Source organism: Diceros bicornis, chromosome 36 (genome assembly GCF_020826845.1).
Source record: "Diceros bicornis minor isolate mBicDic1 chromosome 36, mDicBic1.mat.cur, whole genome shotgun sequence".
In the NCBI taxonomy this organism is placed as follows: domain Eukaryota; kingdom Metazoa; phylum Chordata; class Mammalia; order Perissodactyla; family Rhinocerotidae; genus Diceros; species Diceros bicornis.
The window spans coordinates 13,569,253-13,585,950 of NC_080775.1; the positions used below are offsets into that span (position 1 = coordinate 13,569,253).

The 16,698-nt window shown below is 42.3% G+C and overlaps 1 protein-coding gene across 2 annotated transcripts in view; it reads left to right on the top strand.

Annotated features, from left to right (window-relative positions):
* Positions 1-821: 821 nt before the first annotated feature.
* Positions 822-16,698, top strand: part of OPTN (optineurin) — a 36,071-nt gene continuing 20,194 nt past the window's right edge. For both annotated transcript variants that reach the window (XM_058532431.1, XM_058532432.1), the window contains exons 1-6: positions 822-977; positions 4,127-4,303; positions 5,188-5,390; positions 9,396-9,578; positions 11,572-11,645; positions 13,533-13,667. In XM_058532431.1, the coding sequence (XP_058388414.1) occupies positions 4,138-4,303; positions 5,188-5,390; positions 9,396-9,578; positions 11,572-11,645; positions 13,533-13,667 (761 nt within the window). In that variant the 5' untranslated portion in view covers positions 822-977; positions 4,127-4,137. The remainder of the gene's footprint in view (positions 978-4,126; positions 4,304-5,187; positions 5,391-9,395; positions 9,579-11,571; positions 11,646-13,532; positions 13,668-16,698) is intronic.

Consider the following 16,698-nt stretch of genomic DNA (forward strand, 5'->3'; position numbering starts at 1 on the left):
GCGGCTGCACGGCCTTGGCTGACCTTGACCTGGCGATCAGACGCCTTCTGCGTCCTTGCTCATCCCTTCTCGCGGTGCTTAGGATGCACACGAGGACAGTGCTCGCTCCTTCCTCGTCTTGTTTCCTCCCTTCTGACTAATCCGGAGGCATCCTCTCTCCTCCGGAACAGTAGATCCACCGGGCAGCGAAGACTGCTTCCCAGATACAATCCACTTCAATCCAGTAATCCCAGCTGCCTGGGGCACCTGAAGCATCCAGGCGTCACCGGATGGCCTGTTCCCTGGGAACAAGAGCCCAAGAAACATCCTGCAGGCTTTTTGTTTTTCACTAAAGGTCTATATTGAGGACAAAATCGGGTGGAAAGCCAAGCATGGTCAGTTAACTATATCTGGATGTGAGGCTTTTAACAGAGACGGAGGCCTCGTTCTAAGAACGTCTGGCACAGTCCTCCTCTTTTCGTGGGGCTCAGCGACCCCCTGTGGCTCTGGCCTTCCATAGCCGCCCTCGCGGGAAAGAGCGACTCCGCACACTTGGCTTTATTAGTAATTTATTTTAATTAACGCCGTCGCACTGACACCTTGGCGCAACCCGCATTGCCCGGGGTCCGGGTCTTGAACCTGCGCTAGCCGCGGGGTTGGCGAGCCGCGGGCGGGCGCGCGGGGGAGGGGCGGGGCCTGTGAGGGGAGGGGCGTTGGGGCGGGGCCTGCGGAGGGGCCGGGGGGGTTGGGCGGGGCCCGTGAGGGGGCGGGGCCCGGGAAATTCCCGGGTGCAGGCGGGGAGGCCAGCGCCGCGGTCAGCTGAGCGGCGCTGGGCGGGGTCGCGAGGCCACACGTCAGCCCGCGAATCTCCGACCCGCTCCCCCTCCCGCCGCCCCCCGGCTGGTCCCCTCGTCTGCATCCGGGTCCGGAGCCTTCCCGCAGCGGGCACGATGCCGAAGAAGCAGTGACCCCCGGAGAGGCCGGAGCGCGGGCGCTGGGTGAGCGGGGGCAGGGGCTCAGCGAGGCGGTGGTTCCTTCTGCGCCCTGGAAGCTGTGCCTGCAGCCCCCTTTTCCTGCGACCCCGAGGCTGTGGGATGTGGGTGGCGAGGGGTGGGGCGTCCCCTCCGGTGAGATGGCTGCCCTGGGGGGCTTTCCAGGCGTCTGCGGATCGTGACCTGGTGGGAAAGGGCAGCGGGGGCGGCCATCCCAAAGCGTCCTTCCCCTGTTTTACTGGGCTGGCTGGCCGCAGGTGACTTCCTCCGTAGGTCACGAAGGTGGGTTAAGGGTGACATCCTCCCGCAGGTTAGGAATGATTATACAGCCAGTTCCTTATTATAAGGGAAGTAGTTAAGTGTATATACCTTTGGAAAACATAAAAACTATTCCAGCTTTATGAGATGGCCCAGGCACACTGGGGAACAAGTGACCTCTCTCTAAGGTGGTGGGATTGCTGAACAGCCGAAAGGAATCTTCATAAACCGTTGTGTCTAGGAGAGCATGTGTGTATGTATGTGTTTGTGGGTGTGTGTATACATACATACATAGAGAGAGAGAGGGAATAGAAATGTTTGATGAGGCTGAGAACCCCAAAGGAATTGGTTTTACTGTCGGAAATGTGTAAGCTGGGTGCAGTAAACGTCCTAGGAGAAAATGAAACCCAGGTTCTGGTCTGCCTCCTTCACCAGGAAAACTGTTGTATGGAAAGGTGTGCCACAGAACTGTTTGAGAAGGAAATGGAAACCTGAAGCTGGGGAACAGCTAGGCGATGTTAGGATATCAGAAGCTTCAGGTCTGAAGCCCGGCTGCACTATTCACAGGAGAATCCCCTTTGCTGGTTGCCCGGGGAGAGAAGAAGGAGGGGGCCCTGACTGCTTCCCAGGATGTGCCCAGTTTGTAGTGGGCTGGAGAGGCCAGTGAGCAGAGGCCAATGCCAGGGACTCCCCTGGAATGGACTAGGCAAGTGAAGTTTGAATGTGGCCTGTAGAGAGACCACAATGATTGAAGTCTTCAGGTGATGGTTTGATCAGGTTTTCCTACTGGGCCAATTTTAGTGGTTCTTTATGTATTGTCTATAATATTTCAAAAGTAGCATCTTTTTTTTGTAACTGACCTCAGGTTGCATTTTATGCTATGGTATCCAGCTAAACCCTCCGAAAAACAAAAATAAACTATTTTTGAAAGGAATTGGTCACTGTATTACAGTAGTCCCCTCTTATCTGCACAGGATATGTTCTAAGAGCCCCAGTGGATGCCTGAAACTGTGGATAGTACTGAACCCTGGATATACTGTGTTTTTCCCTATACATACGCACCTATGATGAAGTTTAATTTATGAATTAGGCACAGTGAGAGATTAACAACAATAACTTCTCTTTGGCGGATCCGAATTGCCAGCGTCACTACTCTTGTGCTTTAGGGCCGTTATTAAATAAAATAAGGGTTACTTGAACACAAGCCCTGCAATATGCCACAGTCGATCTGATCACTGAGATGGCTACTAAGTGACTACTAGGCGGGTAGCGTATACAGCGTGGATATGCTGGGCAAAGGGATGATTCACATCCCAGGTGAGGACAAGATTTCATCACACTACTCAGAAGGGTGTGCAATTTAAAACTTGTAAATTGTTTATTTCTGGAATTTTCCATTTAATATTTTCAGACCGTGGTTGACCATGGTGACTGAAACCACAGACAAGGGGGGATTAGTGTATTGCCTTCTGTTGGCGTGGGGTGGGTTAGATGATTGCACTGCACTCCATGTGTTTGGTCGCATTTTGATACATGGGCACTAAGAGATCGTGCATAGATGTTATGATACAGTGATGTATCAGCGAGAGTGCACTTCTCTTTCCTCATCTTCCAGTGACCGATTCAGTGACTCTGCACTTCTTCATGAAAAGGCTTATCATCTTCATGAAGTGTGAAAAAGAAAATTTGCCTACAGCATGTAGCCAGTCATGAGAAGAGATTTCTGTTTGCCTGGGTGGTAGGCCATAGAGGAGTGGAGTTGGGATACACTCGTCTATCTTATTTATGTCCTCATTGACCCCTTAGTAAAGTGGTATGCTTAAAATATCCTCAGAATATGCAATAACTAAGCAAGATTTCTTAGTGTTTTTTGTGTGCTTTGCAAAGTTTGCGACTATGGAAGCCTAAGTATTGAGTAGCACCTTTATTGTATTACAGGGTTGAGTTTTGGAATCATCCTTGATACTCAGTTGTGTCTCTTATTAAGTGACCATGGACAAGCTATAAAACCTCTGTGAACTCAGCTCCATCATTTGTAAAATGGCTATATAGTTGAGTTTCAGTGAGGATTAGAAACTGACATGGCTGGTGCGGTGATTCAGCACATTGTAAGCATCCAAAATATGTTAGTTCTCCCTTTCCTCTTAGCCAAACGTAGAAGAAAGAAAAGCTGGAGATTTTTTGTTTTTGGTGAGGAAGATTAGCCCTGAGCTAACAGCTGTTGCCAGTCCTCCTCTTTTTGCTGAGGAAGATTGGCCCTGGGCTGACTAACGTCCGTGCCCATCTGCCTCTACTTTATACGTGGGACGCCTGCTACAGCATGGCTTGATAAGCAGTGCGTAGGTCTGTGCCCAGGATCCAAACCTGCGAACCCCTGGCCAGTGAAGCGGAGCAGGCGAACTTAACCACTATGCCACTGGGCTGGCTCCAGGAGGTTTTATTTTTTCTTTTTAAAGCATTGAGATATAATTCACATACCATACAATTCATCCAACATATGGAGATTTGAACTTAAAGATTTGCATGGGAAAATCAATTTAATGATACTTCGCCCATGTCTACAAATATATATGGAAACCGTCTTGAATTCCTTGTGTTAGGATTCCTGATCATCATGATATCATGCCCTTCACTTCCTCCTCCATTTCCCAGCTCCTCACTGTACCTCTTTATACACCCATGTGCACAGACACACATGTGCACACACATACACACTGAAACTAGGATATACCTTTTTTGTTTAAAAGGAAGACTCACAAGTGTTCAAAATATAATTGGAGAGACAGGCGACAACTTTTGGAATACTTATTAGCAATTGCTAATAGATTTGCAAGGCTCATGGGGACCCCTGGCAGAGAGGGGGCAGCTATATTTTCAGTTGTATCACTTTTCTGTAGGAACTGCTGCCATGTCCCACCAACCACTTAGCTGCCTGACTGAAAAGGGGGACAGCCCCAGGGAAACCACAGGAAATGGACCCCCGGGTCTAGCTCACCCAAGCCTGGACACGTTCACACCAGAGGAGCTGCTGCAGCAGATGAAAGAGCTCCTAACTGAGAATCATCAGCTGAAAGGTGAGCGCACCTGGCTCCGTGTTTCTCCCTTCACCTGGGCCTTCAGTGACACAATCTCTTGGTAATAAGGCTTGTAGTTGAGGTGAGCTCCCTTCTCTCTATCTGGTTCCCTGGGGGGAGAAAGAGAACAGAACTTAGCCTTCAGTAAAGCTAAATCTGTTTCCATTGTATACTTTTGGATACAGGTAAGAATAAAAAGTACTTGATGTATTTCAGGGAAATGGCATAATGACATATAGCCCATTTAAAAGTAAAAAGAAAGAAAGCCTGCTATTACAGTCGTGCGTTGCATAGTGACGTTTCGATCAGCAACGGCTTGCATATATGACGGTGGTCCCATAGGATTAGTACCATATAACCTAGGTGTGTAGTAGGCTATACCATCTAGGTTTGTGTAAGGACACTCGATGATGTTCGCACAATGATGAAATCACCTAACGATGCATTTCTCTGAACCTATCCCTGTCATTAAGTGGTGCATGGCTGTATTACAGAGTTAGTCCTAAATATTACCTTGTTAAGAGAAAGCATTCTAATATCTCAAGCCATGGCTTTTGGCAGGACCAGTATTCAAATCTAGCAGTGCTAGACCTCAGCCCTTCTAGGTATTAATAGGTGTTTGTGCTATAGTGGAGGTACCCACATGAGTTGTATTTTCTTGCGACTTTTGAGGACTAGAAATGACATTAGGCCCACTAGTCCTGTCTGGAAGCAAAAACCACTCCTCTTGCTACAGTCTTTTTCCAGCTAACCCTTGGGCCCAGGCCAAGCATGGCATCTTTAGATTCAGAGCTACATGGTGAAGTGGTCCAAGGGGAGGTTTGGTTCATTAAGTCAAGTCCAGTCCCCTGGTGTGTGACACCCTCACTCTGAACCCCATACAGAAGCCATGAAGCTAAATAATCAAGCTATGAAAGGGCGATTTGAGGAGCTTTCAGCCTGGACAGAGAAACAGAAGGAAGAACGCCTTTTTTTTGAGATGCAGAGCAAAGAAGCCAAAGAACGCCTAATGGCTTTGAGTCATGAAAATGAAAAATTGAAGGAAGAACTTGGAAAACTAAAGGGGAAAACAGAAAGGTCATTTGAGGTGAGCGGGCTGATCAGTTGGGATTTTATTTTATTAATATTTGTAGTAGAAATTTGTCTAGACTTCTAGATCAAAACCTTACATGGTTCAGGCTAGATGGGTGTTTTGCATTATCTTGAGAGAAATGTTCTTGCTGAGAAGATTGGTGGCAATTTTAAAGGTAATAATCTGTTGGGGGAAAGAAATCTATAAAGCTTTGACTGTATTGATTATAGTCAAAAGAATGTTGTATTCATTGTGAATCAGTGTTTTGTATTCATCATAAATGGTGGAGAAGGACTTCTGCCCAGAATCATCCAAGCGTTAGTTTTTAGTTTATGCCTTTGATGTAAAATTATATTTGAAAAAAATCTATTGCTTAGAATTTTTATTTATTGACCTTGTCCTCTCTCACAGTCTAAAATAGATTCCTCACTCTACATTTTACATTTACTTTTGAAAAATGGTTTGACAGATGTCATGTTGTGATACAAGGCTATAAGATTGCCACATTTTTATTGACCCAAAGAACCTGGGAAGTGTGCTCACACCCGAGAGTGGGTGTCAAAGATGTTAGTGAAACAACATATCAGAACGCATTCAAAGCCTCTGCCCATACTCTAAGGCTCACTGGGTATTATTTGTTGAGATGGACTTCTGTTGTTCGTTTTCTTCCAGTCCTGGAACTTAGCAACCCTTTGGAGGATGGAGCACTGCCTTGCTTCAGGGAGCATGTAATCCCGGATCTCAGCGATTTTTCTTGAGACTTTACCTTGAACTTTGTTGAGCTCTAATTTCTTGAATGGGTAAACAATACAACAAAGAAATAAAATGGAAAGAAAGTAATGAAAAAGGGATAATTTGGAATAATCTAACCTAAAGAATGAAAAGTTGGGGCTGGCCCGGTGGCGTAGCGGTTAAGTGCATGCGCTCCGCTGCAGTGGCCCGGGGTTTGCAGGTTCAGATCCCAGGCGCGCACTGATGCACTGCTTGTCAAGCCATGCTGTGGCGGCATTCCATATGAAGTGGAGGAAGATGGGCACGGATGTTAGCTCAGGGCCAGTCTTCCTCAGAAAAAAGAGGAGGATTGGCATCGGATGTCAGCTCAGGGCTGATCTTCCTCACACACACACAAAAAAAGAATGAAAAATTGTTTAGAAAAATGTCGTAGTTTATATCAGTGATCTTACTCATCAATTCCTGCTCATGGGACAATAAAAACATTCCGCTTTAATAAATTTATATTTGTGTTGGAAATGTTTCATTGTTGATGAGATTTATCACGTCTGATGCTTCAATTTGTCTTAACAGTTCAAAGAGCATTCAGTCACTTCTTTGGGAGAAATATCTCATTGTCTAAATATTTTTGAGGCAGAATACTCTGAAGAAATGATCACCTGGCATATATGAGCAATTTGCTACTCTCTGGAAGAAAATGTGTTACATTGTTTTCTTCCCTTGGCTTTTGGGATGTGAGCTGACAGTTGGCTTTAGCCTGGAAGGGCCTAGCACATGGAAGCCAAAAAGGAAGCTTCCAGAAGCAGTTTGAGATAGTCTGCCTGTAGGTTTTCCTAAAAGGTCCCAGTACTGGAAGAAGTTGAGGTGAGAAGCTGGAGTTCTGGACAGCTTCTTTCAATGCAGATGATCAGTTGAAGCAAGCTACAAGCAGGATCAAGAAATGGGTCCTTGGGACAAAGAGACGTTTATGACTCTAAAACCCTTCGTCTTCAGCTTTGTCTTCCCCCAGCTGTGCCTCCCAGGCCCGCCCCTTGCCTCTCTGCCTCTTCTTTGGTTTTTGTTTCATGAACCATTTGAGGTGATTTTTAAATTTAGGTCCTCATGTTCCTGACTTAGTAAAGCTCTCAAGGCCTCATACTTTTCTCACTCATGTTGGCCCCTCTTGGCTGCTATCTTTACAGGGAATCCCCCCAAGCCATCTGGGCCTCTCCTGTGTTCTGTGCCACAGAAGGGAAGGGAGTAGGGAATTTCCTTTGGAGATCTGCCTTCCGATCCTCAGGGTGAGGCAGAGGCATTAATGGTTCTGTCCTATTTCACTGAATTGCACGCTGTACTGATTTCTAAAGAGTACTTTTTAACTTTTAATTGCAGATTGCTAGGCAAAGGTCATTAGATAGACTTTTCTTCTTGGAATATAAAACCTGGGCACATTTCCAGGACAGGAGGATAGAGACATTATATAGTACACAAAAAGGCAGAGAAGTTTTTTTGTTGCTTAAAGGTCAATGGTAAGTCCTCAAAAGTGATGAAAGACGTAACAAATAATGGAGTTGGGGTTGAGACCCCAGAGAATAAACCATGGGAGTTCTACTCCAGGAAAGCAATGGAAAGAATCTCAGTGGTAAAATGAAGAGAAATTCAAAGTGTTATCTTACAAGGTGTTTTATGGCCAAATATGTAGATTCATAATTTCCCAAGGATAGTTAAGAGATCCTCACGATTGTGAAAAAGAAAATTAACCTGCTAGTCTGAGATTGTAGTGTCATGGCCTTATATCCCTGGCCCTCAGACACTTGTTTAAAACTCCTTTTTTATACCTTTATGCCAAGGTAGTTTTTTAAAATTCATCTGTAAAATGTCCTCAGGGAGGGCAAGAGGGTAGATGTGACGATTACCCTTACCTGCTGGCTTCCTGGTTCAGGCTAAGTAGTACTGTTCCTTTTAGGTTTTCATTCCTTTCAATTTCTGTTTCTTTGGTATGAGTCATAACTAGGAGAGATGGCACAGGCTTTAACCTTTCCTTGCAGACCTGACTCTTCAGTTTCACAAGGAGTCGCTTTTCTCTAAGGCCTCTTTCCTAGCAAGAGAATGCTCCAAATGAAGGGAGAGCACGCTCTCACTCGGGTGAGGGGCACTTCCATGCTGCAAGTTAATACTTATCTCTCTCTTTTTAATATTCCACGGACTAGTTGGTTTATGGTCCATTCACATGCCTGTCTGATTCTCCTGCGAGCCTTTGGGTCTGATTACCATTCATTGGGAAATCTTTCACAGAGAGGGTGTGTGTGTCAATTTTCTAATGCGTTGCAATCTCTGAGAATCTCAAGTGTGTATATTTCTGGTGGCACCAGGCCCGTAAGAGCAGTGAAGATTTCCTGAGGAGGAAGTCGGTGAGGCCTAGAAAGTCACAGCTGAAGAGACCACAGAGACCATGTGCTACCATGTCTTTCTAACCCAAGAAAACTGAGGCCAGGACATTAAGTGAATCTGCTCAAGACGACACACACAGTGGCTAGCAGAGTATGGACTAGAATCTGTTCTCCCTACTCCCAAGTAAAAACACACATCGAAACAGGGTGTTTCTCTTATGACTTTGTCATATGCAGTAATTGCAACAGGATGAACACAGCACGAACTGGACATTAGTGAAATGTTAATTTTTATTATTAATGTTTACATAGGTTGAAATTTAATTTTTTTACCTTTGGTACCAGCCTCTGAATTTTCAGTTTTCTTATTTCTCACCATATTGATTTTCACAACCTTCAAACACCAACAGAGAGTATTTTAGCAACCAGACTGTGTATTGGGAGAATTTTGGACCTTTCGTTGTGCTTTGCCATTGCTCTACCAAGTCATGCCCTTGGTGTTTTGCTTCTAAGTAGATGTGACAAGTATGGGGAGAGGGGGTGGGTGTGCATTTGTGGGGAGGGAAAAAATGACAAGAGGTTGAGTTCTGGCAGCCTTTTGTCCTTATTTTCTGGGATTTTGGACTCCAAAGTCTTACAAAGTCTGGTAGGTTATTTTCACGATACCAGATTATTCCAGCATGCCGAGGAAGCCTTTCTTTCTTGTCATGAAGATATTTTAATTTTCTATTATTTGAATACAATAAAGTAATGCGGAAATTTCCATTTTAAATATTATGTCAAAATAAATTGCCAAGGAAAAGCTAGAATTTCCTACCGTAAAGCAGAGCTGCCTTGCCAATGGGTATGGGGGCACTCGAGTTTGATGGCCGGTCCTTAGTTTGAGTCACTAAGTCACTTTGATCCTCGTCATTTTCAGGCCGCCACTGGGGACCCCAGGGTCCCCAAGGCAGAAGCAGAACAGGAAATGGAACAGCTGAAGACCCAGGTGGCACGCCTTCAAGCTGAAAAGGCAGATCTGCTGGGCATTGTGTCTGAACTACAACTCAAGCTGAACGCAGGTGGCCCCTCCGAAGACTCCTTTGTTGAAATTAGGATGGCTGTAAGTATTTTGGTTTTGGTTTTGTTTTAAGAAAATGACCAAACCTCACCTCGACAGTAGGTAAAAATACCACCATTTCCTTTCAACACAGGGAAGCCAAATAGTGGGGAAGTTTCAGCATAGCCAGGATAAACTGGCTCTTGTTTATGAAGTATAACATAATGCTCATAAGGGTTATCATAAATAAAATGGAAAAATATCTATTACCTTTTATGACAAAAGAGAGAGTCCTTTTTTTCCCCAGTGTGTCCTGGCAAATCAGACATTTTGTGACTCACCTAAAAAAAAAAAAGCATAAACTTTTCCAGACCAGGTCTCAAAGCTGTGCTCAGCATTTCACTTAGGTGAGCAGAATTGTGATCAGATGCAGTAAACTAATGGCTTTAAAGCACTTGTTAATAATAGAACCCTCTTTTCAAACAAAGTCTTATGAGGAATCATGGTTTATTAAAAATAAGAAGCGGAGAAAAGAAAGAGCAGAGCTGCTCTGGTGGTAGGTTGGGGGAATATCTTGGCTTCTCCCTCCCTTCTAACAGCAGCTGCTCGGAAAGCTCCGAGAACCAAGTTTGAAGCTGGTGCCATCAAAGTCGCATTTATATGCACCCCAAAATGAAGCGAGCTAAGTGAGGTGGGGACCCGTTCCTAAGCACGTGCGAAACATCTGTTACAGCTGTATGTGGGTGTGCGGGCAGTCCTACTAAAGAGCAGAGCGGCTAGATCAACCACGGAGGGGCTTCCCCTTTGTTGCTACTAAAAAATATTGAATAGTGAGGGAGAAAAACACGCCAGGGTAAAATCCTGTGTAATATACACTGTTGTTTTAGCTTTGTCAAAGTACACATCTGATAAAGGAAAAGAAATTAGTTGCATCTCTGCAAGAGAAAAATGGACCTTGTAGATGAGTGACAGGGAGTGGGGAGCAGCTTGCCAAAAGCTGAACTACTGTATGTGTCTGAGGTATTAGTGTGGACTTTCTTTACTTTCTGATTCATTTGCTGCACTAAAGATTATTAGAGTTGGAAAATGCCTCTTAATAACTTTGCCATCCATGCATCTAATAAATTTTAGGTATATGAATTGTGGCCAAAATGAAGAGAATTAAAATACCAACTGAAAAGCACACTTTCCCAGAGTACCTTCTCTGCAAATGACTAAAGATTATGAAACACAAATTTGATCAAAGAGCTTTAACCTTCTGCAAATAACTGATAAAATTCAAGAAGCCCAAAGGGCATATCAGAAGTTTCCAAATGAGGCTTCTTTTTCTGGGTGCATGGTTAGCATAATATTCTCCCTAACTGATGATTAACAGTTATTTTTAACGTAAACAAGTTTTTCTTACTTTGCTTCTGTGAATTAGGAAACACTGCCCAAGATTTAGGAAGAGTGTACAGAGCCAAAATTATATAGGACCATCTTTGCTCATGTTTTGAAGATTTTCCCACTAGCTCATTGGAATAGAAATGTCTTTCAAATCATTGAAGTGGTCTTAGTCTCCTTGTTCCTTAAATGGCCCAAGATTCGAATGAATTTCTAATAGGAGCCAACTTTGTGCTTTGTGAGCCTCGCCCACAGAAAACTCCCTCTTTTTCAACTTTGCTTCAGCAAGTTCTTGCATTTTGCATTTTAAAGGACCGTACAGAAAGGTATGTGAAGTTGTCACTAGTTGTGTGTGTGACCTTAACCTAGGAAGGGAGGAACTACCGAAGAGAGAGAGGAGATAAGTTTTCATGTTTATGGGGTCAGGTTGACTGTGCTGAATGAGAGGAGACCAATCTTCACGCCTTGCCTAGATATTTATAATCCTGACAGGGTGTGCGGGGTAAGGGAAGGGTAAATTTCCATGCCATTTGAGTACATCTCACATGTAAGTGTTTGGTAGGTTCCTTGGGTTGCATGTCATCAAAATTCTTGATCTTTTGCCTTCTCTTTTGATAAAGAATCTGTCTTGCAGATGTACTGTGTTAAATCCCTCTCATTTCTGCCTTTACAGGAAGGAGAAGCAGATGTGGCAATGAAAGAATTCAAGACTGGTCCTAGGCGCACAACAACTGAGTCCATTGACACGTATGTGAAGAAAGACTAGGGCTGTCAGACAGACAGACTGGGCAGTCTTGTCACTTTCAGCTCGTTACTGGGAGGTCAAACATGGTGGGCTGAAAAGTCACTTCTTACTAATTTATGCGAGGACCTTTCAAGAATGTTTGGTTTGAATGCTATTTAACGTTGCAGCTGAAGCTGGCAGAGAAAAAAAATAATGTTTGTGCCTTTGTAGGCTAACTAACCCTCACTACTCTGTTTAGAGGTGTTTCACCTCCATCAGATGAGAAGTGAAAACAAACTTGTTCTCAATCCAAAGACCCATTTCTAATGGGTTCCTAATTTGTTAACCAGTGCTGTTTGCCCTGGACCAGGCTGCCAAGTTTGATAAGTGGGATATTTCCATTTTCTCTGCCTTGTTTATTCCCGAGTACAAGCCAAGGTGACTAATGCTGGGGAATCTCCTATAACAATGACAGTTATTGCTCTGAGTCACTGGGTGTTGCGTGAAAGTGCCCAGGTGTCTTACCTGTGGAGTCTGGAGTTGACCTGTCCCGAGTAGATGTGAGGAAGCAGATGTCTTAAATGGTGGGGGACTTGGAGACTTTGAGGAGGAGATGGTAGACGAATGGGGCACCCGAGCCCCTTGCAGGTAACACTCACCCAGAATGGGCTGTTAGCTCATCCTCTGGAAGCGGGTTACTACTGTATGGTCTACTTAACAGAGACAGTCACCTGAACATTTCTCTAAGGACTTCTTCCATCATAGGCTTTTAATGTCTTTTTGTCTGTACCTTGATAAATGTACTTATAAAACACGAAAATGGGTTGTTATTTTTTTTTCAATTATGTTTCCAAGCCTTTGTATAAGGGAGAAAATAAGTATTAGATGATATTCTTTCATCAAGCAGGGCAATTGGCATAAGTGCAAGTTATTCTCTTTTTTAGTTAGAAATTCCTCGGATTCCCCCCGAATTGCTTAATATCAAAAGATTCTCCGGGAAGTGGTGGGAAGGAGGATGGCCCTGTTTGACATTTCCAAGCCACTTCCTCCTCATTTATATCCACATACGAAGACCACTTCCTCTTTTAAGCCACACAGCTGTTTTTTAATAACAGCTTCTGTACTGTATTTGAAAATATCATAAGGAGTCAGAGGTTGATTTCTAGGTTTGGAGTTTGAACTTGGAGTTGGGGAACCGGGATTTATTAGGTATGTGAACTTGAGTAGATTACTGAAAGAGTAGCTGCCATTAGCCATCAGCAGTGGAATGTTTAGAATCATCTGGAATGTTTAGTTATTGCAGCGGTGGTCATGGTTTTGTTTGTCCTTGAAATGCCTCTTGATTTAATCAGAGTTTGAAATTGAGCAGAATGTTTGACACATCCACAGTGCCTTCATTTCTCTGCTCTGATTATTTGAAACCTAAAAGGAAAATGATATTCTTCTGTTAAGGATGTAATGGTTTCTGTCACACTGGAGAAAAGCCAGTGGTCCGCATGTCACCATGGGCAGCATGTGTGCTCGTGTGCTTCGTCTGACTGAGATGCTATTTGAGACGAGTTCTCTAGGAAAGCCAGACACTGAAAAGCAGGGCTCCATCTGCTCCACTGTTTCTGTGGGTCTTGTGGTCTGGTGTCATGGGCACAGTGACGACTTGCAGGAAGTGAGTTCGTGCAGTGTAAAGTGAGCCTACCTGTTAGTCCCCACTCCTTCCCTGGAAAGCACGGAGTGTGGCCCTGAGGGTTGCAGGGCCAGCTGTGCTTGGTCAGTAAATGAGAATTAATTGGAGAATGTTCTGGAAAGCAGATCCTTTAAGTTGGTTCCACTTATACTGGGCTGCTCCGTTGTTAGACTTGGATATTTTCATTTTCTGATGAAAACTTTTTAAGCTTTATGCTGTCTTGATGTAGGAGCAAATCTGCAGAAGGTACCAGGAATTACTTGGAGTTTGAGGAATTAACTGTGAGCCAGCTCATGCTTTGTCTGAGAGAAGGAAACCAGAAGGTGGAGAGACTTGAAATTGCACTGAGGGAAGCCAAAGAAAGGTATGAAATAGATGACTTGAAATATGCATATGTTGTCTTTTTAACAGCTTCATTGAGATATAATTAAGATAGCATACAATCCATTCAAAGTGTACATTTCAGTGATTTTTAGAATAGTCACAGGGTTATGTAACCATTACCACACTATAATTTTAGAACATTTTTTCTCCCAAATAAGGAACCCAAAACCCATTAGCACTCGTTCCCCCTTCCTCCCAGTAACCTTTTTTTCTCTATAGGTTTACCTATTCTGGACATTTCATATAAATTGAATCATATAATATGTGATCTTTTGTGATTGGCATCTTTTACTTAGTGTAATGTTTTCGAGGTTTATCCATGTTGTAGCATGTATCAGTTCTTCATTCCTTTTTGTTGCTGAGTAATATTCCATTGTATAACTAGATGTCTGTGACCTATTCATCAGATGCTGAACATTTGGGTTGTTCTCACTTTTTGCCTATTATGAATAATGCTTATTCTGAACATTCATGCACAATTTTTTGTGTGGACATATCTTTTTAATTCTCTGGGGTATATACTTAGGAATGGAATTCCTGGGTCATGTCGTAACTGTTTATTATTTTGAGGAACTACAAAACTGTTTTCCACAGTGGCTACACTATTTTACATTCTCACCAGCTTTGTATGAGGGTTCCATTTTCTCCACATCCTCACCAACACTTGTTATTGTCTGTCTTTTCGATAATATCTAGTCTTGTGGATGTGAAGTGGTATTTCATTGTGATTTTTATTTTATTTCCTTAATGACTAATAATGTTGAGTGTCTTTTCATGTTATCTTCTTTGAAGAAATATCTACTCAAATCCTTTGCCCATTCAAAAAAATTGGGTTGTCTTTTATTATTGCATTATAAGAGTTCATTATATATTTTGGATGCAAGTCTTTTATGAGATATATGACTTGCAAATATTTCCTCCCATCTATGGCTTATTTTTTTACTTCCTTGATGGTATCATTTGCAACACAATTTTTTTTTTTTTGATGTAGTCCAATTTATCTATTTTTTTCTTTTGTCACTTGTGCTTTTGGTGTCGTATCTAAGAAACCATTGCCTAACCCAAGGTCACAAAGATTCACGTCTGTTTTCTCCTAAAAGTTTTATAGTTTTAGCTTTTACACTTAAGTCTTTGATCCATTTTGAGTTCATTTTTGTGTATGGTGTGAGGTAGGGGTCCAACTTCATTCTTTCATATGTGGATATCCAGTTGTCCCAGCACCATTTGTTGAAAAGACTATACTTTCCCTCGGTAAATTGTCTTGGCACCGTTGTTGTAAATCAGTTGACTGTAAATATAAAGGTTAATTTCCTAACCCTCAATTTTATTCCATTGATCTATATGTTTATCCTTATGCCGGTACTGCACTGTCTTCATTGCTGTAGTTTTGTAGTCAATTTTGAAATAAGATGAGTAAGTCCTCCGACTTTGTTCTTGTTTTAAAAAATTGTTTTGGCTCTTCTGGGTCCCTTGTTTTTCTATGTGAATTTTAGGCTAAGCTTGTTAATTTCTGAAAAAAAGCCAGTTTGAATTTTGTTAGGGATTGCATTGAATCTGGAGATCAATTTTGGGAGCATTGCCATCTTAACAATATTAAGTCTTCTGATCCATGAACATGGGGTATCTTTCCATTTATTTAGGTCATCCTTAATTTCCTTCAGTGATGTTTTGTAGTTTTGAGCATACAGGTCTTGCACTTCTTTTTAAAAATTTATTCCTATATATTGTAGTCTTTTTGGTGCTGTTATACCTGAAATTGTTTTCTTAATTTCATTTTTGGATTATTCATTGCTAATGTATAGAAATACAACTGATTTTTTGTAAATTGATCTTGTAGAATGCAACCTTATGAACTCATTTACTAGCACTAGTAGTTTTTTTTAGTGGATTCCTTAGGATTTTCTATATACAAGATCATGTCATCTGCAAATAGAGATAGTTTGGTTTTTCCTTACTAACCAGGATACCCTTTCTTTTTCTTGCCTGATTGCTTTGGCTAGAACCTCCAGTATGATGTTAAATAAAAGTGGAGACAGCAGACATCCTTGTCTTGTTCTTAATCTTGGGGGAAAGCTTTCAGTCTTTCACCGTGAGTGTGGTGTTAGCTGTAGGTTTTTCATAGATGCTTTTATCAGGTTGAGAAGCTCCCTTCTATTTCTAGTTTGTTGCACTTTTGATCATTAAAGGGTTTTGGATTTGTCAGATGCTTTTTATGTTTGTGGAGGTGATCGTATGGGTTTTTTAAACCTTTATTTATATGATGTATTACATTGATTGATTTTCAGATATTAAACCAACCTTTCATTCTTGGATAAATCCCACTTGCTCATGGTGTTTAATCCTTTTTATATGTTGCTGGTTTGGATTGCTAGTGTTTTGTTAGGGATTTTTGCATCTGTATTCGTAAGGGATATTGGTCTGTAGTTTTCTTGTGATATCTTTGTCTGGTTTTAGTATAAGGGTAATACTGGCCTCATAGAATGTGATACACACACACACACACACACACACACACACGCATACACACACACTTTGACATAAAATTTACCTACCTTATAGAATCGTGAAGTCAATGAATTTCTATTTGTGAATGCACTGTTTAGAAATGTGAAGTGCTAAACCATATAAGACATGGAGGAAGTTATGGAATAGTTTTAGGGTTCCAATGATTGCAACATTTAATCATGAATACATTATGACATAATTCTCTCAGACATTGTAAATGACTCATTAATCTTAAAACTATAGCACTATAAGAAGCACTTTCTAATTGAAGCAGTTTAAAATTTTAACTATAGGAAGATTTGTTCTTAAAATCTGAAACATAAGTTATGTATACAGAATGGGGTTAACCTGGAAGACTCATCGGCTTTTGTCCAATGACTTATTTGATGGTCAGATCTTTTCAAAGGTGAAAAAGGCACAGTGGCTGTAAGTCCTAGGTTTTCACCACATGTCCTACTGCTGTCCCTTAGAAGAGTTTGGAGGTTGACTTCTAGGATACTAGGACC